The sequence below is a fragment of the Suncus etruscus genome, chromosome 11 (genome assembly GCF_024139225.1).
Source record: "Suncus etruscus isolate mSunEtr1 chromosome 11, mSunEtr1.pri.cur, whole genome shotgun sequence".
Taxonomy (NCBI): Eukaryota; Metazoa; Chordata; class Mammalia; order Eulipotyphla; family Soricidae; genus Suncus; species Suncus etruscus.
In genome coordinates this window covers 9,461,629-9,488,398 of record NC_064858.1, presented here as the reverse complement: position 1 = coordinate 9,488,398, position 26,770 = coordinate 9,461,629, and the positions used below count along the sequence as shown (strand labels likewise).

The window sequence follows — 26,770 nt, the reverse complement described above, 5'->3', positions numbered from 1 at the left end:
GGGAAAGACATTTAGCCCTGGAATTCACAGTTCGTCTATCTCTGAGAGGAGCGGTGGATGTTTCTCGATCACAGACTTGGCTACAGAGGACATGTACGTGGCTACTTTTCAACATGAGTATGGTTTTAAAACGTTTAAAAAAATGGTTATGATTGTCTCCTAATAAGAGAATTAGCATCACCTGGTTTCCAATTGATGTCTTCCAGATGCGTGCTGGGAACTCTGTCGGATAATTGTCCAAATTATAGTATTAAAATAAAGCTCAGAGGCAGGAATACAATATCAGGGCAATATGAAGCAAGCAAAAGGAGTTTCCCTTTGTCATCCTTGTCAGGCCATCAATAATCACAGTGATGGCGGAAGTGTTGCTTGGACCTGGGATGATGAGGTGAAAGCTCGTGTCTGTGGTAACCCCGAGTTTCACCCCCTTAGAATTGGTTGAAAATGGCCGGTCCCCAAGATTGGAGTTTCTGATGGAGAGTTTAGTGAGCAAGGAAATGAAAGCCTCAATGAGAAGTGAGAGGGCAGGAAGAGAGTCTCCTGAACGGAGTCCTCATTCCGAGAGAGGTGACTCCATCCCCCTTTTCTGGAAGTGAAGATTTCCTAGTGATCCCTTTATTCCCTCCTGGAGTGATCATTTTCTCATTTAGGCTGACCCTAGGGGGCAGGACCCTCCCACAAATAATCCTATACATTAAAAGTACATTTAAGAAAAACATTAATTTCTCCAAGGGGCTGAAGAAACTGCAGGTGAGGATGTGTAGTTTGGTGTGCTGGCCTGGTCCACGGCCAACCCAGGTTCCATTCCCAGCACCCCATAGGCTCCCCATGAGCCCCTGCCAGAAGTGAGCATGGAGTCAGGATTCAGCCCTGAGCACTGCCAGGAGTGGCTCCGACCACCCCCTTCCTTTCTTGTCTCCAAACCGAAACCCTGACAGCTGTTGGTCATATAATATCTACCAAGGCAGCATTTCTCAGCCTCTTCCCCAGTTCACTTCCTGGGTCCTTGTCTTGCTAACCAGGCCCCTGGTTTCCCTGCGATGGCCCTCATTGACGAAGGTTTTTACCCGGAAGCCCTATAGAGCAGTATGGGGGTAGGAGGGAGGCCTATTCGTGTTGCCACCTAGCTGAGATGCCGATGTACCCCATGCACTCCTGTGGCGCCCTAAAACGGGAGCTTGGATTCCCAGATACTGCTTCTGTGCGTGTCTCCTGGAGACCAGATGTCCCATCTCCTATCAGACCTTTCACCCACATTCAGCAACTATGTGAGTTTTTCCTCTAATCCGTGTGATTTCTCCCACCACCCCGAAGCTGTGCCCTGAGGACCATTGTTCTGTGGTTGATGGCTTGATTTCGGCGGTTAAAAATTCCACCTTCTTGCATGTCTTCTTTCATTTGGTCGTCGGAAAATTCAGCTAGCGTGGGGAGAGCGGGGGGCTCGGTGGACATTTTTGATAGCTCAGTGTTTGATTGATTTTTGTAGTGGTTCCAGGGGGACACAGAGACAAAAATGAAGGATGTTCTCGGTATGAAGTTTGACACACACCCGATAAAAACAATATTGTTTCACATACGCTCTATCATTATTTTTACCACAATTGATTTATTCACGACGAAGGCCCCTGTCCTCAGCTCTTCCCTTCCCAAGCATGTTATTTCTCCCCCTCTGCCATCTTGCCACATGTATTTCAATCCTACGTTATTTGATTCTTAAGATTTATGAGTTTTATATGTTCTTTGTGAATTGTACCCTTTATCATAATAAGCTTTTTTAAGTCCCATTTAATGTACTTGGGCCCCGAATATGACTTTGTCATATATTACTGGGTTTACTGTTACCATGCCTGTATAGAATTTATATTTCCTTATCTTCTTTAGTTTTCATATTTCTCTTTATAAATTATATTAGTAGCAGCAAAACAAAATAAAAAGGTTTAATTTGGGAGTGTTTTCCCCCCTCCTGTCATGTTGGCCCTCACTTTTTCAAAGCACTTCATGGAGACCAGATGACATGCAGGATTTTAAGAACGAAATCCAAAGTTTCCGTCATTCCGTGAGGTGGAGGAATCTGATTTATTCTGGCAATAGTCTCTGGTTTTTCTTGTCATTTGCTTTTGCTATTTTCTTTCCTCCCTCTTTTCTTTTTCCCCCCAAGGAAATGTGGCCAGACTCGCCGCCCCCTCTCACCTGCCGTTCACTGACGTATAATTAATTCCCGAGCATTTCCCTTTCAGTTCTGCAAACACATTGGAGCCTGAGCTTTCTCCATGGGCAGCAGTGTTGGCACTGGGCAGCCCTTTCCCTCTGGCTCAGAGCCCTCTGGGATGTGGTGATGCTGTTTTTATTTGATCCCAGAGAAGCCAGGCCCAGGCTCCACCCCAACGTGCAGGTCTGCTAGGAGCAGGGGCGTGAAAAACAGGACAGAGGCGAAAGGCTTCTGAGCCCCCCTGGGGCCAGACACAAGTGAAACTTGGCCACAGTTTCCCAGGTGTCTGGCAGGGCAAGCCCGGGTGGCTCTTCTCCGAGGAAACGGCCACAGCAGATGTGTCAGGGCTGTTCTCAGGGACCCTTGTCCAACTGCAGGTTCTGAGTGTGAATTCACCTGCCTGTTCTTATCTGTGGAGGCTGGGTAAAGAGACTGTTTTTGTTTGATGTTTGCCCTCTCCCCATGGCTCTCTCTAATTTCCTCCTGTCTAGTGTTCACCAAACTGGGCAGTTGGATTTTCCTAGAGGATGACCCTATTTTCACTGAGTAGTGACTGTTTTTCTGGTCATCACTTAGACCTGAGGTTGTTGACTGCTCTTTATTCCTGTCCATGACTCCGTTTGTCTCTATCTCCGGGCTGTCCTTTCAGTACAGTCTGCATAGGGGGACTTCCGGCACCTACAAATCAGGGGTATTGGCGAGAATTTGCTCCTGAGCAAAGCTTGGGCTGCATGTGTGTCCTCTGGATTGTCCAACACCACACCCTCCTCTTTACTGGCAGGGGACAGGGACAGCAGAACAGGGACCCAGAAAGCGCTTTGTGTCCACATGTATCCACATGTCCATAATACCACACAACACATTCCTCAGCAGCACAATAGCACACATTCTTACATGCCACACACCACACGATGACATATGTAGCGCACAACATCCCACACACCTCACACATATGACATACATACCCACACCAAATACCATCTACCATACATACATGACCTATAACTTTACACACAGCATATAGGAACACACCACAATCTACCCTCCATATATCATACCACATACCATGCAGATAGCACACCACATCAGGCACCATCCGATGCAGAACTTGGGATGCCTCCAGCAGAGAAGGAGCTGAGTTTGACCCCAGCTCTGTGACCTCCCACAACCTATAGACTTGCTGGTATGACCCAGTGAACCCTGGCATGGATTGTCTGCATCCATCAGTCTCATAGCACTGGGGTGGCCTGCAGATCCCCCCCCCCAGCATCCCCAGAAACACCCAGGTGACAGGCTCCCTTGGTGACCGTGAGTCCTTGGTGCTGTGGGTGCCTGTGAGTCTCCATGTCACCCCTGACATCCACACTAAGGCTGCTTCTCTGCCCAGACCCACCTGGAGCTGCTGTGAGCAGAGTGTGGACCCAGACACATCTACTTCCGGCAGGCGACTCTGTGCCACACGCTGGGTGGGAATGTGTGTCCTGTGGTGACCATCACGGCCATGCCCAAGGGGACCAGCCCGACCACCTGGAGGAATTCCGTGAGTACCAGGGGCAGGGCCACAGGGGTGAACTGCGGTCAGTGTCCAGGGCAGGTGGCCCAGGGGGGTTCCGAGCTCGAGTCCCCTCCGCTGTCCTGATTGGGACATAGGACCCCCACCACCCAGAGCGGAGAAGGACTGAAACCTGGGAGATCCTTCCAGTGGAGACGCTGCTCTTGCTGCTAGTGCTCACAGCCATCCAGGGACTCTATGAAGGTGGAATGTCATTTCTTACATGCTCACGCACATTAATGTGATGTAAGCATGTTGGCACACATGTATTATATGAACTGAAGGAAGAGTCTGAACTTCACAGCCTTTGAGGGACTCTGGGTGTCCCTGGGAGACCCTAAGGTGGAAGCGAGACCCATGGCCAGCAGCACAGTAGGCCTTGGCCTCCTCAGGTATCTGCCACAGTCTCAGGAAAAAAGTCCGCATGGTGCCTGTGTGGCTATCCTGGCACTGGCATCATGGCAGTTCCCACTTCCTCCCACATCCAAGACATCTGAGGGTCCAGTCACACTAGTGGGTCTTGAGAGCATCGCCGATGTCTCCACCCATCCCCTGGGACTAGGGTGCAGGCAGCTCTTTCGGTAAGAAGTGTCCCCCGATGTCCCAACTCGGCTCCTCTGGGGACCGCACAGGGCAAGAGCCGACTGCTGACATCTGAGACGGTCTCCAACTCCACCGGGGTTCACGCTCCATCTTGCTGCCGGAACCCCGGGGAGCCGAGGCCTCTTTTCATTGTGAAAGAAAGACCCGTCCCCCCCTTTTCTCTCCTTAAGAATATTCTCACAAAGCTGTGTTCTGGTGCAGCCTGCCATTATGCTAAAAGCTTTTCCTGGGAAGACAATAGCGGTTCTCTGAGGAGATTGGAGGCCACGGGCCCCAGGGGTTACCAAGCCGCCAGCACCTGCAGAGGTGGGGACTTGTCACTTGTGAGTGGTTTTTAATTAGGAGTGGGTGGAAACTCCAAGTCGATGAGGCCCCCTGCCTGCCTCTTTGCAAGGGCGTTTCCCTTCCTGTCTGGCCTCGGCATCTGGGGTGGGGGGACTCTGGTGGACCTAGGTGGAGCCGGCCGAGGATAGGCAGGCAGGCAGGGCTGAGCAGGGCAGGGCTGGCCAACTGTGGCAGGACTGGGCAGGGTAGGGGAGACCAGGGCAGGGCCTGGGCAGGACTCGGGCAAAATGTGCAGCTGTAAAGGGTCCTGATCTCCCTATGGGGAAGAGGCCTAGGGCTGGGGACCCCACAAGGGATCCCTACCTGGGAAGGCTCAGTTTGCTCCAGCTTTGCTCCCACCACGTCCAGCCCCTCTTCCCCAAAGTGTCTCTGCTGCTGACAGGCGGAGGGTGAATGTTAACTAGCCAGCAGCGGCCGCTCTCCATGGAGGCATCTCAGAAAGGGGGTCAGAGATGTCAATTGTCCTTCCACTGCCTCGAGATGTCTGTCTCCTTGGGCTCCCGTGGAGGGCTTTTGGGCAGGCACCATGAATGTGGGATGTTGGGAAGGGTATGCCAAGGCAGGGCAGGCGTGGCCATCTCCCAAATGGAGCACATGTTTGCATGCTCGTGTCCATACACACATGTGTGATGCTCATGGGCATGTGCCCAGGAGTATATACACTCGGGACCATCCAGGCACCACAGGTCTATGTTGTGTATGTGGCTGTATCTGCATGTCCACATCTATGTACAGAGCTGCACAGTTCAAGCCCATGTGGGTGTATGCACCCATGGGTATGGGCTATGTGAGCACATGTTCTATGCATGGACACATGTAGCACACAGGGTATGGGCATGTACACGGGCAATTATGTGTATCACGTGTGTGTCTTTGTACAAGTCCACACACTTGTTTGCAAATGCGTGTCTGTGTGAGGATCTATATGTATGTTTGTGTGTCTGTGAGTGTGTGTGCCCAAGATAGAAAGAAGGGGTAGAGATGCTGCAGGGTCTCCTGCTCAGAGGTTGGGTGAGTTTTCATCTGGGGAGAGAGACAGGAGCGACTTATCACAGAGGTCCGTGAGGGCTCAACTCACCTCCACAGAGAGATGCTGCAGGAGAGATGGAGAGATACTGGAGAGATGATGAGAGATAGAGACTGTTGAGTTCCAGAAAGCTTATTTTCGGAGTCATTTATATACGAACTCTGGCTCAATGTAATTATGAAGCCGATATGCTATAAAATACAATAATCTATTTTCAAGGGAAATCAAACACATTTGGCATGAACGGAATAACTTTCCCAATTAGCAAGGATCCTGAAAGTTGATTGTGGTTACTGGAGCAGAAACAGGTGAAACACATTTCATCAGAACTTATCTTGGAATATTCCAGCCCTCAACATGTTCCTTTGATACAATCATTGCTATCTTGTAATAACTGCTTACGGAGTGTTTATGATGAATTGTTTCACATCACAGCTTTGTGAAGTAAGAAAAGGAAAAGGGATTGCGTTAGATTTTTGTTGTTCTTATTGTTGTGTTTTGAGTTTGGGGACCACAGTCAGCAGTGTTCAGGGATCACTCCTGACAGGGCTTGGGGACAAGGAGGTGAGTCATAGGGGGTGCCAGGGGTGAAACCTGGGTTGGCTGCATGCCAAGAAATAACTCCTGTGTTATCTTTATTCCTGGTTCTGGGAAAGCAGTTTTTAACCTCCTGTTATAAATGGTTGCTCAGAGATGCCAAGAAAGAGCCTGGTGCAAGGCGAAGTCAGAGCTCGCTGAGTTGCAGCTTAGTACTGTCTCTGGTGATGAGGAGGTGACATGCTGTGTGTGCTGTCTCCTCTCTGGAGACATATATAAAATATAGAGTCCTATGGTTGGGGGTGAGGCCTTCCTCGGCTTGGCCTGGCGCCTGTAGCTCCTTTGGCCGGGAGGTCTATAGGTTGCAGGGTAAAGGTGGAGTCAGTTGAAGTTCAGTTGAAGTTTCAGGAACCAGCCAGCATTTCTTCACATGGATTCTCAGCTAAGATTTTCTTGCAGCCTCTTTTCGCTGCCCTCCAAGCAACCTTCCTGAGTCCGTTCTCTCTCTCTCCCTCCTCTCGACCTAGCCAGCCCGATCTTTATTCCCAACAGCAGTTCCTCCCTGGTGTGGGTGGGTCTGACCATCCAGGTGGGATAAACAGGAAGTTGGGAAGGGGGTAACATCTAGATACCTGGTAAGTGCTGCCCCTGGGTCTAGGTGCTCATTATGCACTACCCTGGGTTTGCCCATGGTCTCTGCTCAGGCTCCTGGCAGAGCTCTGTACCCGCCTCTTCCCTTCATGCACCAGAGGCCATTGTCGCTCTATCCTGGTCATCAGCTGCGCTGATTGTATCCCAGATCTGATGGTGTCTCCACTGACTACTGGGCATGGGGACACTTGTCTTGGGTCCACCCAGGAGCCTTTCCTGGACCTGACACTCCGTTTTCAGACTGCTTCAAACCATGACCCATAGTACTTGCGCACACACATACTTTCACACGTATACACACACACGTACACAGATACACTCACACATCTCACAATGAATTCACACCTACACACACTCATTCTCACATGTTCTCAGAGTACATTTACATGGACACACAAACATATCCATACAATCACACACGCATTCACACACATTTATGCACTTCCATATTCAAACACACCAGTGAAAGCACATACTAATACATACATGCATATATATACACATTTAGACACATGCATTTGGGAACAAAAAATTCCTTCTTTTTTTTTTCTTTTGGTTTTAGGGCCACTCCCAGCAACAGTCATGGACTGACCATGAAATGTCAGGGCAAACAATGTTGGCCACACACACACACCCATTCTAGCTCTTGGGACCCTGAAAAGCAGCCCAGCCCCAGCATTGGTGTTCCAGAAAGCAAGAGAAATCAGGCTCCTTTTCCGTTTCCTCCCCATGGAACACACAGTCCGACTCACGGCAAAGGGACCGTCAACGTATAATTAAACACACCAACAGGACCGGGCTGGATCCAGCAGTTCAGCCGGCAATCAGCTTAATCTCATTAAGTGTGTTTCAGACCTCGATAATTGATAAATAATACATTATCGTTTATGAATTATTGACTTCGACCTACTTGAATTGCGTTTGCCTTGTTCACATCGCCACTGCCGCCCTGTTAATTATGAACTGCGCAGACTCTTGGCCTAGCGTGGAGTTTGGATGAAACAAGAAGGGGTTCAGTTGAAGCTGGGGTGAGCGAGTGAGGGAGGCCTCCTCTGTCCTGGTCTGTGAGTCAGAGAGAGCAGGTGCTCCGAGAATTAAAAGACTGAATTGGAGAGGCCTGTGACCAGGTTGGGGGCAAGCCCAGGTCTAAGCAGGGAGGGGATGGGTGTCTCCTGGAGGAGAGGGGGGTTGCCCAGGTGGGTTATCTGGGGTGCAGAGGAGGCAGTGTTGCTCATTGTGTGGAAGTTCTGAAGTGAGGAAATGTTCCAGCCCATCACCTTCCACACTCAGTGTGCCTTCCCTTCCTTTGGGTTTCTGGGACACATCTGGCAGGGATGGGGCTCAGGTTCATGGGGGTTGCTGGGAGGAGTCCTGCTAGGATGTATGTGGGCCAAGTGCCTTAGAATAGCCCATGTCTGAGGCTGAGATGGAAACTTCAAGAGCTCTAAGGAAGAGGCCGGTGGGTGCCACTTCCCAAGCCGGCCTACTTTCCCTTGTACACATATCCCACCTGCATGTTTGGCCCACTCCAGAGTCTTGGGGGACTACATGGGCAGGAGCTGGGCCTCAATGGGGGATAAAAGATGGGGCTGTTCAGGGACCCTTCAGGAGTAGTCTCAGGGCATGGTCTTGTCTTGCCTTTTTTGCTTGGTGTCGATAGTATCAATTTTTCTAATAAGGGAGCAAAAATCTACAAAGACTTCTGGAAATACTTATTGGTATTTCATTAAGGTTGAGTAGCTGCAGGGGAAAGGGCATCTCTATGGTACCAAATCCTGCTATCTAAAGAACTTGCCAAATATCCATCCTTAGTTCCTTTTAGATACGGTTTTCCATCTGCGTTCAGAAAGTTACGTATTTTCCTCTCGTTGTATAAAGACTTAGCTTGTGCGCCCTGATTTTATTCTTGAAAAATCTACATACCTGTGGGTTATTGTAATGATATATTTTAAGATGCTATTTAAAAATGATTGCTGATTAAAAGAGATTGACTCTTGATAGCATGCTCATCTGGGAAATGGAGTGCTCATCAACTCTAAGAATTTTTTCTGCACACCACTCAGACCTTTCTACAATGGATAATCATACACTTGGCAACAATGGGGACTATTGCTTTTATTTCTAAATGTTATGTCTTGTTTTTCTAGATTGCTTGTACTTGTAGAACAGTGTTTTGTGGAAACAGGTAGTGAATGTCGTTGTGTTCTTTTTTTGTTTTAAAGCAATGGTTTCAGCATCTATCCGAGTCACTAGGACACATACTCAAGGTGTCTGTGTGTGCCTAGATTGGTGTGTGTGTGTGTGTGTGTGTGTGTGTATGCAGGTGTGTGCACATATGTGTGTATAATTTACGAGGAGAAGAAAGTGCTTTTCTATTCCCCATTTGCTGCGAGATGTTTGAATGTGAATGGATGCTGAATTCTATTAAGTGCTTCTTTCGGCATCTATTATAATTATCAGATAATTCCCCCCCTTAATCTCTCATGGAGATAAATGACATTAATTGATTTTCTAATATTATACTCAACTTGCAGTCCTGGGATAAATCTATCTGGTATAATCAACTGTCTTTTTGCTACGTTGCTTGATGAAATTTGCTCTTATTTTGTTTGAGATTTGCATGGAGAGCTGAGCCAGAGAGGCTTGTCCTTCTCTTTTACTGTCTATATTTTAGGACCAAAGATGTGCTAATCCCTCATGACGAGATGAGGCGTGTTTGCTTTGTTGCTGCTTCTTCTGTTCTCTGGAAGAGTTTATGTGGCTCAGAGAAGGTCTCGCTGGAACTGGAGAAATAGGATAGTGGGGAGAGCACTGGCCTTGCAGGCTGACCTGGGATCCATCCCCGGCATCTCATAGGGCCTTGTGAGTCTTGCGAGGAGTGATTCCTCAGTGCAGAGCCAGGAATCAGTCCTGAGTGCCACCTTGGTGAAGCTCCTCCCCCCAATCTGGGTGATCTGCTTCTAGAATTCAGTGTTTCCTTTTGGAAAGAAAGTGTTAGATGGGTTGTTTTTTGTTCCCAATTTATTTTTCTGAGACCATTGGAAAGTTACCATTTCCTAACCCCTCATTGTGTGTCCATTTACTCTCAATTTATAAATTGCCATCATCACCAGGATCACATTTATCTGTTTACATGCTTTACAGACTCTTCAGCTGGCTTTTATTTTCATTGTTATGCTTGTTTGCATCTTATTCTTTTCCTCTATATGCACTGAAAGTCATTCATTTCCCCCCAAACATCGTGTGGTTGGTTATCAGCGATGTGTCGTTATATTATTATCCTTTTCCAGCATTTTTAACCTGCTCTAGGATTCATTTCTGACCTTTGAATGGGGCTGTCCTTCCTTTCATGTTTTCAAATCCATGGAGCTTTAATGGTGATTTACTGAGCAGTAGTTTCAGTTATCTTTATTATGAGTGTAGGATTTATCTGTGTCTGGTCCATTCTTTGGTAATTGTTGGTTCTATCTTTATGGCTGGGTATATAATTTGTTAAGTATCTCATGTGTGAATGAAATCAATATGTTTGCTTTAACTATTGGGTATATTGTTCTCTCTCTGCCCCAGATAGCTTTGTCTTTAAATTTTCTGTAATTTTAGGAACTTCCTTTTAGAACTTAAACTGCTCCACCTCTCAGTGGCCGGGAGGGGTGGTTAGGGGTCAGTCATCCTGAGGGACCTCCAAGCTATGTAGTATGAGCCGATTGGGGTTTAGGACTCTGATATCTCCCCATCCCTGCCACGGACCCAAAGTTCCCAGTTGCATGTATTTGAGCAGCTTCGCTTTCCAGTCTGACTTTTCTCCTTCCCATAAACAAGGCACAGGCTCTGCAAAGCTTTGCTATCCTGAGGACCGAGTTAACCCTCAGCCCTGCACTGACCTGTCGCCTCTTTCCTTCCTCAGCCCTAGTGGCCAGAATGCCCAGCACATGCCCCATGGTACTCAAGAAGAGCTGGCTCAGTGGGTGTTCCCCAGTCTCTCATTGGGCTGCAGGGGTTGCCCAGTGAGCAGGGTGTGAACTAGCAAGAGGGCCATGGGCTGCAAGGCTAGGGATTGCCCAGGTGTACTGATGGGCATAGGGTGGTGGTGGTGCTTCCCATGCCAAAGCAGATGACCCTACATCTCGCCTCATCCCCTCCTGCCATCAGGGACTGTTTGGTACGTGAGAGTCCAGCCATGGAGGGTCCAGACCTCTCCACATGGAGGCTGTGTCTAGAGCCAGCCTGCTCTGTGCCCTAGAGAAGGTCCCACCTACCTGTGCCCCTGAGAAGGCCCACCCACCCACTGCCCTTAGAGACAGGCCACCAATACACCCCAGCACAAGGCCCCACCTACAACATCCAGCCCAGCACACAGGTCTCCCATGCTCTGACCCTTGGGCGGCCCAGCTGAGTGGCATGAAAAATGGCTCCATTTGGCGCTTCTTTTGTGCGTTCGGATCCTGGCAGGACATTGAGCGCTTTATTAATAAGAACATCCGATGGTTTATTGGACACACGGTGCCCAATTACAGGACCTGACAGTCCAAGGTACATATTAATGACTTATTGGAGCAAACCTGGCTGGTAATTGATCACTAATGAGGCAGCCTCTGCACGAATGGAGGCAAAATAGGATTTTTGAAACTCTTTATTTATTTTTTTTTTCCCACCAGCGTCGCCTGAAAAGCCCAGTGCTAAATGGGCGATAAATATTTCCTGGCAAATGCCCATTGGATGAATCTGTTCAAGGGGTTATGGAAAGTTCTTGTTTTGTGGATGGCACTCTGGAGGTGTGGGGCACCCCTCCGGTCTCTGCTTCCTCTTTCTGCTGGACAGTGGGGTTGGCCCCAGGCACAGACTTTTTTTTTTTTTTTTTTTTGCCAAGCCTAAGTTATTGATGAGCCTTCTATTGGGCTCGTGAGAGAAAAGCAAAGCCGGTGCCTGTTTATCAAATGTCACAAGAAAGGAACCCTTGCACGGCTCTCAGAAGTGAGGAGGAAGAAACGTTTTCCTCCCTTCTGTACCCCGAGTTCCATTAGTGAGCTCTCCTCTGAAGAGACGGCTGTGTCTCCCCATGAAAATACACTGGGGCCCATTTTGCAAAATTCGACATTCCCATTCACCCTCTTTCTATTAATGAATTTCACCTAATAGAATCTGAGGCCACAAATGACAAGGGTTCATCCTGAATTGGAGCTTTGTGTCCCCATGAAGGCATTTTCTCCGGAGCACTTAGCAAAATGGCATCTATGAGATAGCTGGTGCAGCGTGAATTTAATTTGCTCCATCAGCCTCATTGTCATGCTACTTAACCTTAAAAAAAGTAATTTTCTTCCAGACTTCATGATTCCTTTAACAGTTCCTCTCACTGGATGGGTTTAATAAACTGCTAGAAGGGGACAGACTTTCCTGCAGCGTTCCCCCCTAGGGAAGGGATCGGCGGGCAGGAAGGTGGAGAAAGGAAGGGGACATCAGAGAGGAAAGAGTGAGGAGAGGGGAAGAAGGAGGAAGTGATGAGGAGGAGGACAGAGGATTGGGGGGTAGAAGAGGCCTCAGACCCAAGTACAGGCTCTCCCCACTTCCTGGATACACCCACCTAAACTCCATGCCCCGCTTCTGGGGTCCAGAGCACAAGGGATGGTGAGATGAGCGTGTAGGGGAGAGGTGAGGAGGGTAGAGAACAGCTGGTGTTCCGACACTCATGCCCCCCGGAGGTGGTGAATGGGACCTTTGTGGACACGTGTCCCTGAAAGAAGAGGGTTCTGGATGACAAGGGACATGGCCTAGCAGTCCTGGGATGTCATTGATCATACTCAGAATGGCCCAGAAGGGACCTCATGGCTGTGGCCTGCAGCGCAGAGTGGCTGAGTATTCGCGTGGGGATTTCTTGACTTGTTCTTCCAACTCTGTACTAGAGATGCTTGGAGACCCTTTCTGTGTTTGGTTCCTGTCCTGTGTGGTCTTGAGTTTTCAGTGTATTTGTGTTAGCAAGGTAAGCACAGGGGACTCAGAGGCTTTGCCAGTGGGTGGAACATGGAGAGCAGTGGGCAGAGCTTGGGAATCAGTGGGTGGGGCCTGGATCCAGTGGGTGGAGTTTGAGAGTCAGTAGGCAGAGCTTTGGAACCAGTGGGTAGAGCCTGGGGCCAGGGGGATGGAATCTGGGAGTCAATGAGGTATAGCCAGGAGTTGGAGTCGGAGATAGTTGTGGGGGGGCCTGAGAAGTAATGGGTGGAGCCTAGAAGGCAATGGGTGGAGCCTGAGAGCCAATGGGCAGAGCCTGGAGCCAGTGGGTGTGGTCTGGGTGTCAGTGGGCAGAGCCTGGCAGCCACTGGGCAGAGCCCTGGGAGCCAGAAGGCCCCAGCTGCAGCGGATGCCAGCCAAAAGGAACTGGGGGCTGGGAGAAGACTAACAGATCAGAGCACAGTCTTCACATCCTGGAACCCCAGGTTCGATTCCTGGCACCAACTGGTGCCCTGAGCACAGCTAGGAGCAGCCCTAGTGTTCCAAGCGGGGAGTAGCACTTGAGCACAGCCAGGTACGGCTCCAACTCCTCAAAAAGAAACCTGGGGAGCCAGAGAAGCATTTGGCCAAAAGGATTCAGATGGATTCTCAGCGCTGGCTGCTCGTGCCAACAGCAGCTCCAGGCGGACAGTTCTGAGCTTGTTTCACAGCAGAGCTGCAGAGCGAGAATCAGCGTCTGGCAGCAGGTTGTTGGAAGAGACGGGCGGCTGCCAGGAGCGAGTCAGGCAGGCCTGGGAGAACCTTCTTTGGGAAATGAGATTGGCCCAGTGAGGACAGGAACTCACCTCCCTGTCCGTTCTCGGGCCTGACAGCTGAGGTCATCAGACTAGGCAATCTGGACAGGCCTGTGGCCCGGTCAGCTCCGGACAGGTTCCATTTCCTAATGAATGAGAAGCAGGGACTTGGTAGCTTGTTCAGGATCTTGCATGGAGGAAGGAAGGGAAGGAGGGAGGTCGAGAGAGAGAGAGAGAGAGAGAGAGAGAGAGAGAGAGAGAGAGAGAGAGAGAGAGAGAGAGAGAGAGAGAGAGAGAGAGAGAGAGAGAGAGAGAGAGAGAGAGAGAGAGAGAAGAGGTTCTCATTCAGGGAGTGTCGCCAGTGACAGCGGCACATGGTTTTATGGTACACACATTTGAAGGGTGCATTTGGCGAGTACAGGAGAGACGCAAGTAGCAGGGACAACTACTTGGAAACATGTCACCTGGGCTGGAGCCACTGGGCAGAGCAGAGACTCGGGAGAGACTCAGCCAGAAGGGGTCAGCCAGGATCCGGGGCCCAGAAAGGGAGCAGGGTAGTATGCACAGTGTGCAGGGCCGCAAGCCAGGGACCTCTTGTGTCAACTACTTCACACCCGTTCATCCTAACCTAACTGGACAGACCACAGACCTAGCAAGAGTAGCTTCTGGCATGTGATAGGTGGTCTATATATGTGCCTGGTTGTGTGTCACCATGTATGCATGCATATGGTCTAAATATACATGGTATGTATGAACGTGACTGTGTGTGTGTGCGTGTGTAGTATGTGTGACCTGTATGCATGGCTGGAGCATGAGTTTGGTCTGTGTGCATTTATATGGTGTTGCATTAAATAATTAACGATGGATCTGGATGGTGATGGATGGAGGGATTTTTCTCTGCCATCCCAGGCCACGTGGCTCCGAAACCCCCATCCAGCTGGCGGGTCCCAGGTTTAGGTGAACGGCGGAATCAGACTCATCCAGAGACAGGCATCAGGAAGCATCAACTTTATTCATGCCCTATTCACCACATGTGTGTGGCCTATATCATAACCTTTCAAGCACAGCCATTCTTAGCTAGCCCTGCATCTTAACTCCTTTCAGCCATCTTCCCTTTGACCTCCATGCTGGCCAAAGACCAAAAGGGCAGAGCCCTAATCCCCTGGGTCAAAGGCCTTATATAACCTTTCAAGACCACTCTCCGGAATGGGAGGGTCTCAGATAGGTACACCTAAATCCAGGGTGGAGTTACAATATGGTATGTGTGTTTGTGTGTGGTCTGTACATATCCAATGTGTATTTGTGTGTGCTCTGTATGCATGGCTGGCGTATATGGTTATATATGTGTGGTGCTGTGTGTGGTATATATATTTGTGTGTAGGCTTATGGATAGCTGATGTATGGGTGTGTTATGTGTGTGGGTTTCTTCATGTCTAGGCTGTCTCCACCCTCCAAAGATAATGTGTGTGATGATCCCAGGCGGAGCAGGTGTGGTACTGCAACTCTCCCTGCAGTTAGGGGTAGTGTCCTGTCTGGGACTGGGGTGCCGGTAGAGTGGTCTCACTTTGGCCCTGAACTGTTACCATGGTTTCTGCCCACCTGCCCTCACGAGTCAGAACAAGAGAGTTTGGTTCCTTTGATTTTGGGACCATTTCATCGATGCTCTGGGCTTCCTCCTGGCTCAGCACTCAGCATCTCTGTTGATAGGCTTGATGCGGGTCCTATGGGGTACAGTTGTGGGGACCCAACTTGAATCAACTGGGGGTTGCCTGCTTTTCTCCCTACCCTCTCCCCACTTGGTGAAGCCACCCCAGATGTTCCCTTTCAGTGACTCTTTTCTCTGTTCCCTTTCTCACTCAGCCCTGTGACTCTCCAGTCTCCGTTTTCAGAGCCTTCCCATTTGTCTGGAGAGTGATGAATCCTTTTCTTCCTTTTTTTCTGTTTCTTTCTTTTTTATGTTTTGTGACAGAACATTTCTGGAGGTAAAGGAGTGATAAATATCAAATCAAGTGGAGACCAGAAATTTAATTTTCCCTATCAAGGCCCATCTGTGCTTCATTTTATCCTGACCAAAATTGACATTTTATCCATGTGATAATGGAGCCTCTGATTACAGTGCCTTTTCATAATTTAAAAAAAAAAGGAGAAAAAAAAAAAAGGAAAGGAGAGAAATAAAATGTCTTTTCCTCTCCAAAAAGCTGGAATCAGAGCCAGAAGTGGCCCTGTGCGTAGGTGGAGACATTTTCTAGGTCTCTGGGTCCCTCTTGCCGCCCTTTGTTCCCCTTCCTGGCTCAGGGGCTCCTTTGGGGAGCTTGGCAGGGCTGGGAACCCAAGGCCCTTCTTCCTGTTGGTCCAATGCCCTCAAGCCTCAAGCATGGGCTGAGGCTGAATCAGTGTGCCAGGCCCCGAGGTCCATCCCGTGGGGAGGCCACGAGGAAGCTGTTTTTAGTGGCATGGTTTGGACGAAGAGTCTATAGCCCAGTGCAGTTTAGAGACAGCTTCCCTGAAGGAAAAACCGCCAATGGCTCTTTCATCCTAGGAGCCTAGGACCCGACTGGGATCCTGAGTGACAGCATGAAATGATGTGGGAGGTCACAAGATAGAAGGAAGGCTAAAAGCCCAGTGAGTGAGGTGTGGCCACCAGGCGTCTCATACATAAGCCAATGGCCTCACTCAGAAGAGTGATGGGGATCAGTTTTGGGTTTTTTTATTTTTGGCTTTGGGGTCACACAGTACTCAGGGGTTACTCTTGGCTCCAGGCTCAGTAATCACTCCTGGCAGGCTCAGGGGACCATATGGGATGCCAGAAATCGAACCCAGGTCTGTCCTGGGTCAGCCTCATGTCTGACAAATGCCCTACTGCTGTACTATTATTCTGGCTCCTATCAGTTCTCCATGTAGGAGAAGGAACATGCCCAGGAAGCAGAAGAGAAGGATCAGGGGAAAGGGAGTGTCCTTGAAGGGACACAGCGAGATTCAGGGGATGTGCTGAGGGGCCCCGATGGATGTCTTGTGACCTCTGGAAGACAATGGGGGGTGGAGGAGAAAGCCATGTAGGGAAGAAAGTTGCATAGAACAGGCAGGAGAAAAGGGAGAGAGGTGGGTCTTTGCAAAGAACACCTTGAATATTGAACAGGGGTCACAGGACAGTCGTGCTGAGGAAGGGCCCAACAGAAACCCCAGAATAAAAAAGAAAGTTTATTTTTGTTTTTGGGTCACACCCGACCATGCTCAGGGGTTACTCCTGGCTCTGCACTCAGAAATCGCTCTTGGCAGGCTCTGAGGACCATAATGGATGCCAGGATTTGAACCAGGTTCCCTCCTGTGTTGGCCACATGCAAGGCAAACACCTTACCGCTGTGTTATAACTCCAGCCCTCCTGCCCCCAAAAAGAAAGTTTTAAAAGATACTATCCAAGGCAGGGAAGAGAGGTGATTTTGAAAGTGATGATTAAAACGACAAGTGTCAGCCAGCAGAAAGATGCCACATTTCCAAAGGGGAAGGAAGCCAAGAGGAAGCGACCATCAAGAAGATGAAAAGAATTCACCAGTGGAGACATCAGTGGACACACTGAAGTCAGAACAGAGGCGGGTGACTGAGAGAGAATGGTCAAACAGGCGACAGATGCACAGGACAGCTGAGCTAGGATTGGTGACAAAAAGGGATCGATAGTTTCCTGCGGCCAAAAGGAACCCTCACCGCTCCAGTCAGAGGGAGGCAGCATTTATAGTTGCTTCCAATATGCCATCGTTCCAGTCATATTTAGCGTGTGTGTGGGGGCACTCTGTAAATAATTTAACTTTTGTTCTGAAGATTTATGAGATAAAGATAGCCACTAAGAACACTGACGTTAAAAAATCTATACTTTTGAAAGCAGCATGAGGAGAATGCAGAATCTATCGAGCGCTATCAACCCGAGCTCTGTCCAGAGGGAGATAAGGGGGACAGTGAGGAGAACCCCCACCAGCAAACAGAAAAGAAGGCGGCTGAAAGGAGAGTCCAGACATCTCGGGGACATCAATAAGTGATTGGATTAAAGCAGCTATTTTTGCCTGTGCCATCCGATGGGTACGAGTGAATGTGATTTCCCTTCTGCTAACAAGAGGCACGCTAAGATGGCCCTTGAGAAGTTCTGCACATGTAAACGCAAAGCAAACTTGGATAATCATAATGGATCACCTGACAGCGAGTTTTAGGACAGCCTATTAGTCAGGGATAAAGAAGGCTCCCGGATAAAAATATAACCAAGAGGTGCAAGTACGAAAATTGCTGGAATGGCATGAGACTTGGGGCCCCCATTAGAGTAGCCCCCCTCCCCCAAAGAAAGAACCAAGGTTAGAAAGGGCCGGGTGAGCAGAAAGAATGAATAGTAAAGTGTTGGTCTGGTCCCTGGGATGGGTTTCCCATCTCTCCATTCTGGGTCCCCAACATCAGTTGTCCTGAGGTTTTGGGTTTTTATTTATTTTTCTGGAGGGGCACCCCAACTGGTACTTAGGGGTTACTCCTGACTCTGCTCAGAAATTATTCCTGGCCAGCTCAGGGGACCCTATGGGATGTTGAGATCAAACATGGGTCGACTGCATACAAGGCAAATGGCCGCCTCTCTGTACTATCTCTCTGGCCCCGATCCTGAGTTTTTAGAACCAGGCCCAAAGGTTCTAGAGAGGAGCGAGTTTACACAAATGACCCTTCCCAGGAATGTCCTGGCCCAGAGGACCCAGAGGCTGGGTCCTAACTCTGTCCATCTGGCAGGGGAGGCCACATTCACCCTGTCCAGGGTCATTGGGAACCTCTGCCCTGTTTTTCTCATTGTCCCTGGAAGGAGTGGATGCCCCATCATGGTTGGGTTCCAGCCCAGTGGCAGGGGGCTCTGGGCCTCCCAGCCATGCATGGTGGCAGTGTGTGTGTGTGTGTGTGTGTGTGTGTGTGTGTTCTAATTGGGCACTAGTGGCATTAATGTTGAGTCTGAGTCTCCCGCTGCACATACGTTTCTCTAGGGCGAGCTAGGAAACAACAGTCTGTTTTATGGAGCCCATGGGGTTGCCATCCATGCCAGCTCCACACACAGAGCTGCCATCCCCGCCATCTTGGGATTGTGTGTGTGGGGTCTGTCTCTGGGGTAACCATAATGGAGGGAAATGCAGTGGCAAGAATATTGGGGTGCAGGCTGAGTTCCTGTAGTTGCCGAAGTAGGGAAACTTCAGTTCCATGATGCAGGAAATCAGGGCATGTGTCTGGGCCTCATGCCCAGGAAGGCAGGTATCAGCCACTCTAGCTCTTCTGGGCCTGAGATTGTCCTAGGACAGGACTTCCACTGCTGAGGCTGCGACAGGGTGTCTGGGCTTCCCTTCACTGGCCATATGGGACCCGCTTTCACTGCCCAGGACAAAATGAATCTAGCAGGGGAGATCTTCCACCCTGCAGGACCCTTGTCAGGCCGCACCGGGGCTGCCGTAGACCATAGTGCCCTAGTGCTCCACTGCATTGAGATACACAGGCATAGGACTTGGGGTGACTGGCCTGGTAGCAGGGTGCTGCTCTCAACCTCACGTCCCTTCTGTGGGCATCATTGCAGGGACATCGGTGCAGCCAACACTGCGCACAGCCCTGCTCAGAGCTGAAAGGCCCTTGGGACCTATTTTATACATCGAAGAGGGAAAAATAGCTAAATCTATATCTATCTATGCAAGTGCCTGCCCCTCTGATGAATTATTCAAAGCCAAACGGTCAATTATGGGGAGAAACACCCGTTGTGTGGCCAGTGGCAGCTGCGGGAGCTGGTTCAGGGCTTTCTGGTGGACCGTTTACTCCTCCTGCTGAAAGGCTCATAAGTTTGACACGCCAGTAGGCTGTGGGGTAGTCTTCAATCACTGAGCAGAGGAGAGGAGAGGAGAGGAGAAGAGAGGCAAAGAAGGAAGAGGAGGGGAGGAGGGAAGGGGAGAGGAGAAGGGAAAGGAAGGGGAGGGGAGGAGAGGGGAGGAGAGGGGCGGAGAGGTGGGGAGAAGAAAGGACGGAGAAGAGGGGTGAGGGGAGATGAGAGGAGAGCCCAGCTAGGAATGGGGACATGCCTAATGTTAGGGAAGAAATACTGCTTCCTTCACCCCTCGAGGTTGCCAGTAACCCCATGGGTACAATTCCGGCCCCTCTGCACTGTGTGTGTGTGGGGGGGGGCAGTACCCCTCAAACGTTCCTTTGTGGTGTTTCGTGTCTTCTCAAAGACACCAGGTTCCTAGAGCATGAGTGTCCGTGTCTGGGGCCATTCCCTGGGGACAGAGCAGGGGTTCGCCAGCTCTCACAGGGATGGAGGCTTTTTGTGGGATCCCACCCTTGGAGATACAGCTGCTCCCAGAGCCCAGGACTGGCCCTGGAAGGTTCCCAAGAGTTCAGCTTAGGGAGCCGAAGAGATAGCATGGAGGTAGGGCATTTGCCTTGCATGCAGAAGGACAGTGATTTGAATCTCTGTATCCCATATGGTCCCCTGAGCCTGCCAGGAGCGATTTCTGAGCATAGAGCCAGGAGTAAACCCTGAGTGCTGCAGGGTGTAACCCCCACCCCATCCCCCCAAAAAAAAATTCAGCTTGGCAGGAGAGGCCATGGGGGAATAAGGCCAACAACTCAGTCTGGACATGGCCTCACCTGTCTCTTCCAGGACAGAAGCCCTACCAGGTGTTGACAGCGCGCGTGCATCCAGGTGAGAGCAATGGCAGCTGGGTGATGAAGGGCGCCTTGGAGTTCCTACTCAGCAGAGACCCCGTGGCCAGCCTCCTCAGGGAGCACTTCATCTTCAAGGTCATCCCTATGCTCAACCCGGATGGAGTTGTCAACGGCAAGTACGTGGGTCCCTGCGTTTGTCACCGTAGCACACAGAGCACTGAGTCATGCTGACTTAGTACCACCAGGACACAGTACCACAAGGTAATACCTAGTACCAACCACCAGACTGTTCTGGTCCTACAGAGTCATGCTACCTTAATACCAACCAAATACAGTTCCATGGGGTGGTAATACCCTAGAACCAGCCACCAGATTGTCCTGGTGCCACTGACACCTGAGTCCTGCTACTTAGTAGACCCATCAGGACACAGTACCATGGGGTAGGTAGCATAATTTGCTAATTAGAGTTTTGATTTCTTATCTCCCTCTGGTGGGATCCCCTGGGCCAGGGAACTAACTCCCAGATCTGCTTTCACACTCAAAGATTCCAGAAAGGGATCCCTGAGAGGAATGTTTTCACCCTACAGATTAAAAGATTTATTTATGGGACATTAAAGGGACACATTTAACTTTCTTTTTTGTTTGTTTGTTTGTTTGTTTGTTTGTTTTTGTTTTTGTTTTTTGGGTCACACCCAGCAGCGCTCAGGAGTTACTTCTGGCTCTATGCTCAGAAATCGCTCCTGGAGGCTCGGGGGACCACATGGGATGCCGGGATCTGAACCACCATCCTTCTACATGCAAGGCAAACACCCTACCTCCATGCTATTTCTCCGGCCCCCACATTTAACTTTCTTTCCAAGTCTGAGGGTGGGTTGCCTGCTGCCCACTTCCTATGCCAGTGGAGTTCGAGGTGGGTCCTGGTGTGTTTGTGGTACTCCGTTTTCTGAGAAGGGGAGATAGCTGCCCAGGAAACACCAATCCCCCTTGCAGACCTGCACTACATTCCCAAAGGGTGGGCTGAGACAGCTTTCGGGACCCGATCCTAGGGCCCATGTGACTCCCCAACAGCTGTTCCTATTCATTTCCTTGAGTTCGGATGAGGACCATGTATGCGTGTGTGTGTGTGTGTGTGTGTGTGTGTGTGTGTGTGTGTGTGTGTATGGGGGGAATAAGAGGAAGTGAGAAAGAGGAAGGGAGGAGAGGGAAGAAGGAAAAAGGAGGAAGAAGAAGGGGAGGAAGGAGGAAAAGGACAAGAGGAGGAGAAAGGGGAGAAAGAGGAAGGGGTGGAGGAAAGATGAGGAAGGAGGGAGGAAGGAAGGAAGGAAGGAAGGAAGGGAGGGAGGGAGGAAGGAGGGAGGGAGGGAGGAAGGGGGAGGGAGGAAGAAAGGAAGGAAAGAAGGAGAAGAGGAGGAAGGAGGAAGGGGTGTTGTGTGTGTGTGTGTGTGTGTGTGTGTGTGTGTGTGCCCTGCTGAGTCATTTGCACATACTCCTGTAGCCTGGTGCTGGGGCAGAAAGTTCTAGAAGCCTGTCAGAGAAGGAGTTGGGGATAACTTGCCTTCTCTACTTGCCGTCCCCAGACACAGCAGTTCCGAGTAAATATTACTATTTATTATTTCTCAATTTGGGGTTATTAATTATACCCGCGTAAACCTAATTTATGCGGCTGTAAACCGTGCGAATGCTAATGCCCTGCGTCTGCCAACTGCGCCCCTCCCTCACTTCCCAGCAGCGTTAAATTCAAAACGATCCAGCCGCACAGACTCATTGATCACGCGGGCAGACGGGGAGGGCACTGTGTGGTGAATTCTCCTGGCCCTCCATCTGTGGGAGCTCCAGGGAAGAAAGGGGGTGCGCATGGGCAAAGTGGGCCTCAGTTTCCCCCTTCCTCACCTCAGCTTCCAGTATAGGTTGGGAAATCCCAAGTCGCAGGTAAAGGACGGGACGCTGCCTCCTGCCCCTTCCACCTGTGGCATTGTGGGTGCAGGAAGGAGGGCCCGGTTGTCCTCAGGCCTCTGGGGCCTTCTCTGTGCTTGGCTAAGGCCAATCAGGCAGACCATAGCCAGGTGGCGCTTCAGTGAGGGGGGGATATGGTTCCTTTGGGCTCCCTCACCCCTTCCTCCTTCCTCCTTCCTCCTTCTTCCTCCTCTCCTTCCTCCTTCTTCCTCCTCTCCTCTCCTCTCCTTCCTTCCTTCCTTCCTTCCTTCCTTCCTTCCTTCCTTCCTTCCTTCCTTCCTTCCTTCCTTCCTTCCTTCCTTCCTTCCTTCCTTCCTTCCTTCCTTCCTTCCTTCCTTCCTTCCTCCCTCCTCATCTTTCCTCCACCCCTTCCTCTTTCTCCCCTTTCTCCTCCTCTCGTCCTTTTTCTCCTTCCTCCCCTTCCTCTTCTTCCTCCTTTTTCCTTCTTCCCTCTCCTCCCTTCCTCTTTCTCACTTCCTCTTCCTCCTCTTCCCTTCTTCCTTCCCCTCTTCTCTTCTTCTCCTCCCTCCCTTTGTATTTTCCTTCCTCCTCCCTCCCTTCACTGGACTGAGCAGAACAAAACTGGCCTGGACTGGGCTGACCTGGCCTGGGTTGGCCTGGGCTAGGCTGAGCTAGATTGGGGTCGACTGGGCCCTGAGAGTGATCATGGTCCCAGACAGACCTTCTGTGGGTAGGAGGATCTGTGGGGTTCGGAATGGACACTTGCCAGACCCAGGTGGCTGTTCCTGGCTCCGTTGGTGCCAGCAGCAGGGGGCGCTGTGGCCCAGTGATGTCCCAAATTAGTCAGCTCCATCCAGACAGATAGGCACTGGTTGGGGAAATGCTTCAACCCACTTTATTGCCCTAAGCAGGTGGTGATCAATGCTGCTTAACTTTCCTTGCACACAGTCGCTCCCTTAGACCTGGTTGGAAACTCAAGACAGAGCAGCCATGCCCAGAGGACTGGGCAAGGTAGAAAGGAAAAAGGGGGGAGATTATGTGAGGGGATTCATGGTACCCCATGGTGAATGAGCTGGGCGGGGTCTGGCAGAGGAAGCAGAGGAGAGTGTGGGAGACTGCGAAGCAAATCAGCAACAAAAAAGAGTCGTGCTTTCGTGGGGTGCAAAGGGTCCCCACTGCTGAGGGATGAGTCTCTGGGCCTGGGCAGGCCTGGCTCTCTGCTAGTGGGGCCTGGACAAGGGAACATATTCTCTCGTTTCTGTCTCCTCTGTAAAAAGTGCTGCGTGTGTTTCTACGAAGTGACAGGCCTGGTGCTGAGTGTGGTTGGGAGTGGGGGGTTCCCCAAAGGCAGGATGAGGCTGTGAGGGCTGTCCCTGTGTGGGAGCTGGGGGGGCCCTGCTGTCCCCCCAGTTAATGTGTGTTGACAGCCCAGTCTCTGCGCCAACTCCTACAAAGGAGACAGAGTGACGCCGTGCAGGGGAGAAGGTGCCGGAGTGAAGGATTTTTCATGAAGCAGCCAAGAAGAACCCTGGGGTGTTGAGTCTGAGTTTGAGGAGATAATTACTGGGGAGACACACACAAAATCATCCCCCAAGTCTGGACGACTCATTCTGTGAGATGCCGCAGCTCCCCTGAAGCAGAGTAAACACGGGGCGGCTTGGACGAGTGGGTCCTTTTCTGTCTTGTTCGCTCCAAATTCCTCTGACTAGTTGGTTCTGTTCTGTCCTCGTAAGATGCCTTGTCCAGGGATTGTCCTGGGGAGTTTTCTGAAACACGGATTCCAGAGTAAGTCTCTGATCATGATGCTCCCTGCGAGGGTTTTCCAGCCTGCCTGGGCAGACGCCAGTCTCTTGGCTTCCCTTGAGTGGTATTGGAACACGTTGGTTGGAAACTCAGCCTCAGTTTCCCCCCCACTGGCCACTGCTTTTGGTTTCTCCCAACCACTTCTCTCTCACACACTTCGCTCTGAGATGAATGGGGTAAGTCTTTGCAAAAAGCAACTTGCCCTAGTCCCATCTTCCCCCTGCTGCCGGACATGAGTGAAGGCTTCCAAGGGGCCAGCAGTGACCTTAGTGGCCAGCAGTGACCTCCTGCTCACTGTCTCCAGGGAAAGCAAGGGACCACCAAGCCATCAGTACCCACTCAGGGAACACTCAGATGTATGGTGACCGCATCCCCGAGAATTACCTCTGTCCCCAGCTTTCTGATGACAAGGCCCTTTCCCATGTTGTGAAGAGAGTGGAGTTATGAGAGTGTGTGTTTGGGAAGCTGTCTTTGATCTGATCACACTCTAATTGGAGAGAGCGCTAATGGTGGTACTGAAGTGAGAGGTCGGCTAGAACGAAACGGAAACTGCCCATTATCCCAACGCGGAGACGCTCATCTCAGCATTGTAACAGGGTAATAGGCTTCACTCCACCTTCCTTGTGAACAGGGGTGCCCCACGGATGTTTGAGGAGCAGATCCAGCTTTGTTCTGCCTGGCATTTCCTCCTGGGAGAAACATGCCTTCAAAAGATGGTGGCTGTGGAAAAACAGTGCCACGCTTTCCCCAAACCCTAAAGAACGCACTTAAGCTGCGAGCTATTCTTCCATGCACACAGGTATCCGTGTATGCTGGGGGTTTTGTTCTTAGAGTTCAGAGAAGGGTCCTGGGATACAGTCTGGTGTATGACAGAAAGGTGAAATGTTCTAGAACCGATGATAAGCATCTTATTGACCCTTTCTAAAGTTCCAGGGAGTGAATGTGTGTTGATGCTGGGTCATGGGGGCAGACATAGGGGGTGCATTTGTAGCTCTGTGTCTCAGGAGAAGAGCACAGACTTGGGGGGGGGTTAGCTGAGGCTGTGTGGGGTGCATCATGTCCCATGGTCTGATTCTTTGGTCTGTGGTCTGATGCTGTGGCCCATGGTCTGGTTCTATGGCCCGTGGTCCTGTGCTGTGGCTCGTGGTCTGGTCTCTGCCCTGTAAGCATTGGAGACTTCTCCTGGCTAGGACGCTCAGTATGGACTGAGTGTCTCTAATGGACCTCATGTTCTGGGTCCTCATGGTTCCCACAGGAGCCTATGCTGCAGGCTGGGGTCTTCCCCCAGCAGCAGGGTTGCTGGTGTTGAGGGCTGGAAGCAGGTGGCACTTCCCAGCCCCAATCACGGCCTATTGTCTGTGGCTGAGGGATACAGAGAGATTTGGGTGGATGCAATGGTTCAAGAAAATCTCCGAAGCCATTACAGAAAAGTTTCACTGGTTTTGGAAATATAAACATTGAGCAGTTAAAATAAACAAACTTCGCTGCCTCCCCCTGCAATTACTGCGACACAGATGCGGCTTAAATGAATCCGGCGGCCTAAATGCCGCCGACGTCTCCAAATGGAGCAGCCGCTATTTTAGCCCGCGGGAGCTGCCGTTCAGCTGCCCGAGCACGTGACTGAGCGACTGCGTCTGCTTGTTCCCTGCACAGCCTGAAGGTTAACGAGGACCTGCTGAACATCACCTGCTGAGGCCAATCCTTTCCCTCCTGCTCTGTCCTGAGGAGGGCCTGAGCTCCTGTCTGCATGGTTGGAGCTGTCAGGGCAGGGAGCACTTTCTTTCCCCCAAGCAAGAAGCAAGGCTGAGGAGCCAAGCACCTGCCACCTGAGCCAGGAACCTGCAACCTGGAGCTGAGAACCTGCAACGTGGAGCTGGGAACCTGTAACCTGGAGCTGGGGAACTGCAGCCTGGAGCCAGGAACTTGCAATGTGGATCTGAGAACCTGCAACTTGGAGCCGGGAACTTGCAAGCTAGAGCCAAGAACCTGCAACTTAGAGCCAGGAACCTGTAACATGAAGCTGGGAACCTGCAAGCAGAGCTAGAAAACTGTAGCATGGAGCCTAGAACCTGCAACAGGGAGCCAGGAACTTGTAACCTGGAGCTGGGAAACTGCAACATGGAGCCAGGAACCTTTAATATGGAGCAGGGAATCTGCATGTAGAGTCAGGAAACTGCAGCATGGAGCCTGGAACCTGCAATGTGTAGCCACGAACCTGTAACCTCAAGCTGGGAAACAACAGCCTAGAGTCAAGAACCTGCAACCTGGAGTCGGGAAACTGTAACCTGGAGTTGGGAACCTGGAACCTGGAGTCAAGAACCTGCAACGTGGAGTTGGCAAACTGCAGCCTGGAGCCAAGAACCTGTAATGTGGACCCGAGAACCTGCCACCTGGAGCTGAGAATCTTTTTTTTTTTTTTTTTTTTTGGGCCACACCCATTTGACGCTCAGGGGTTACTCCTGGCTATGTGCTCAGAAGTTGCTCCTAGCTTGGGGGACCATATGGGACACCGGGGGATCAAACCTCGGTCTGTCCAAGGCTAGCGCAGGCAAGGCAGGCACCTTACCTTTAGTGCCACCGCCCGGCCCCTGGAGCTGAGAATCTTAATAGGCTGGCATTGGTTGGGGGGCAGCCCATGGAAGTGATGGAGCCAGAGGCAGCCTGAACCACTGCCTTGTCATCTCTGAGTCCTCAGAGGTGGCCCCCGTGGTCTGTTGAGATGGGTCTGTTTCCACTAA

At 50.7% G+C, this 26,770-nt stretch overlaps 1 protein-coding gene across 1 annotated transcript in view; it reads left to right on the top strand.

Annotated features, from left to right (window-relative positions):
• AGBL1 (AGBL carboxypeptidase 1) overlaps positions 1-26,770 on the top strand; it is a 119,622-nt gene that overhangs the window by 29,622 nt on the left and 63,230 nt on the right. The window contains 3 exon segments of the mRNA XM_049783946.1: positions 3,596-3,726; positions 3,729-3,749; positions 20,311-20,491. Coding sequence (XP_049639903.1) covers positions 3,596-3,726; positions 3,729-3,749; positions 20,311-20,491 — 333 coding nt within the window.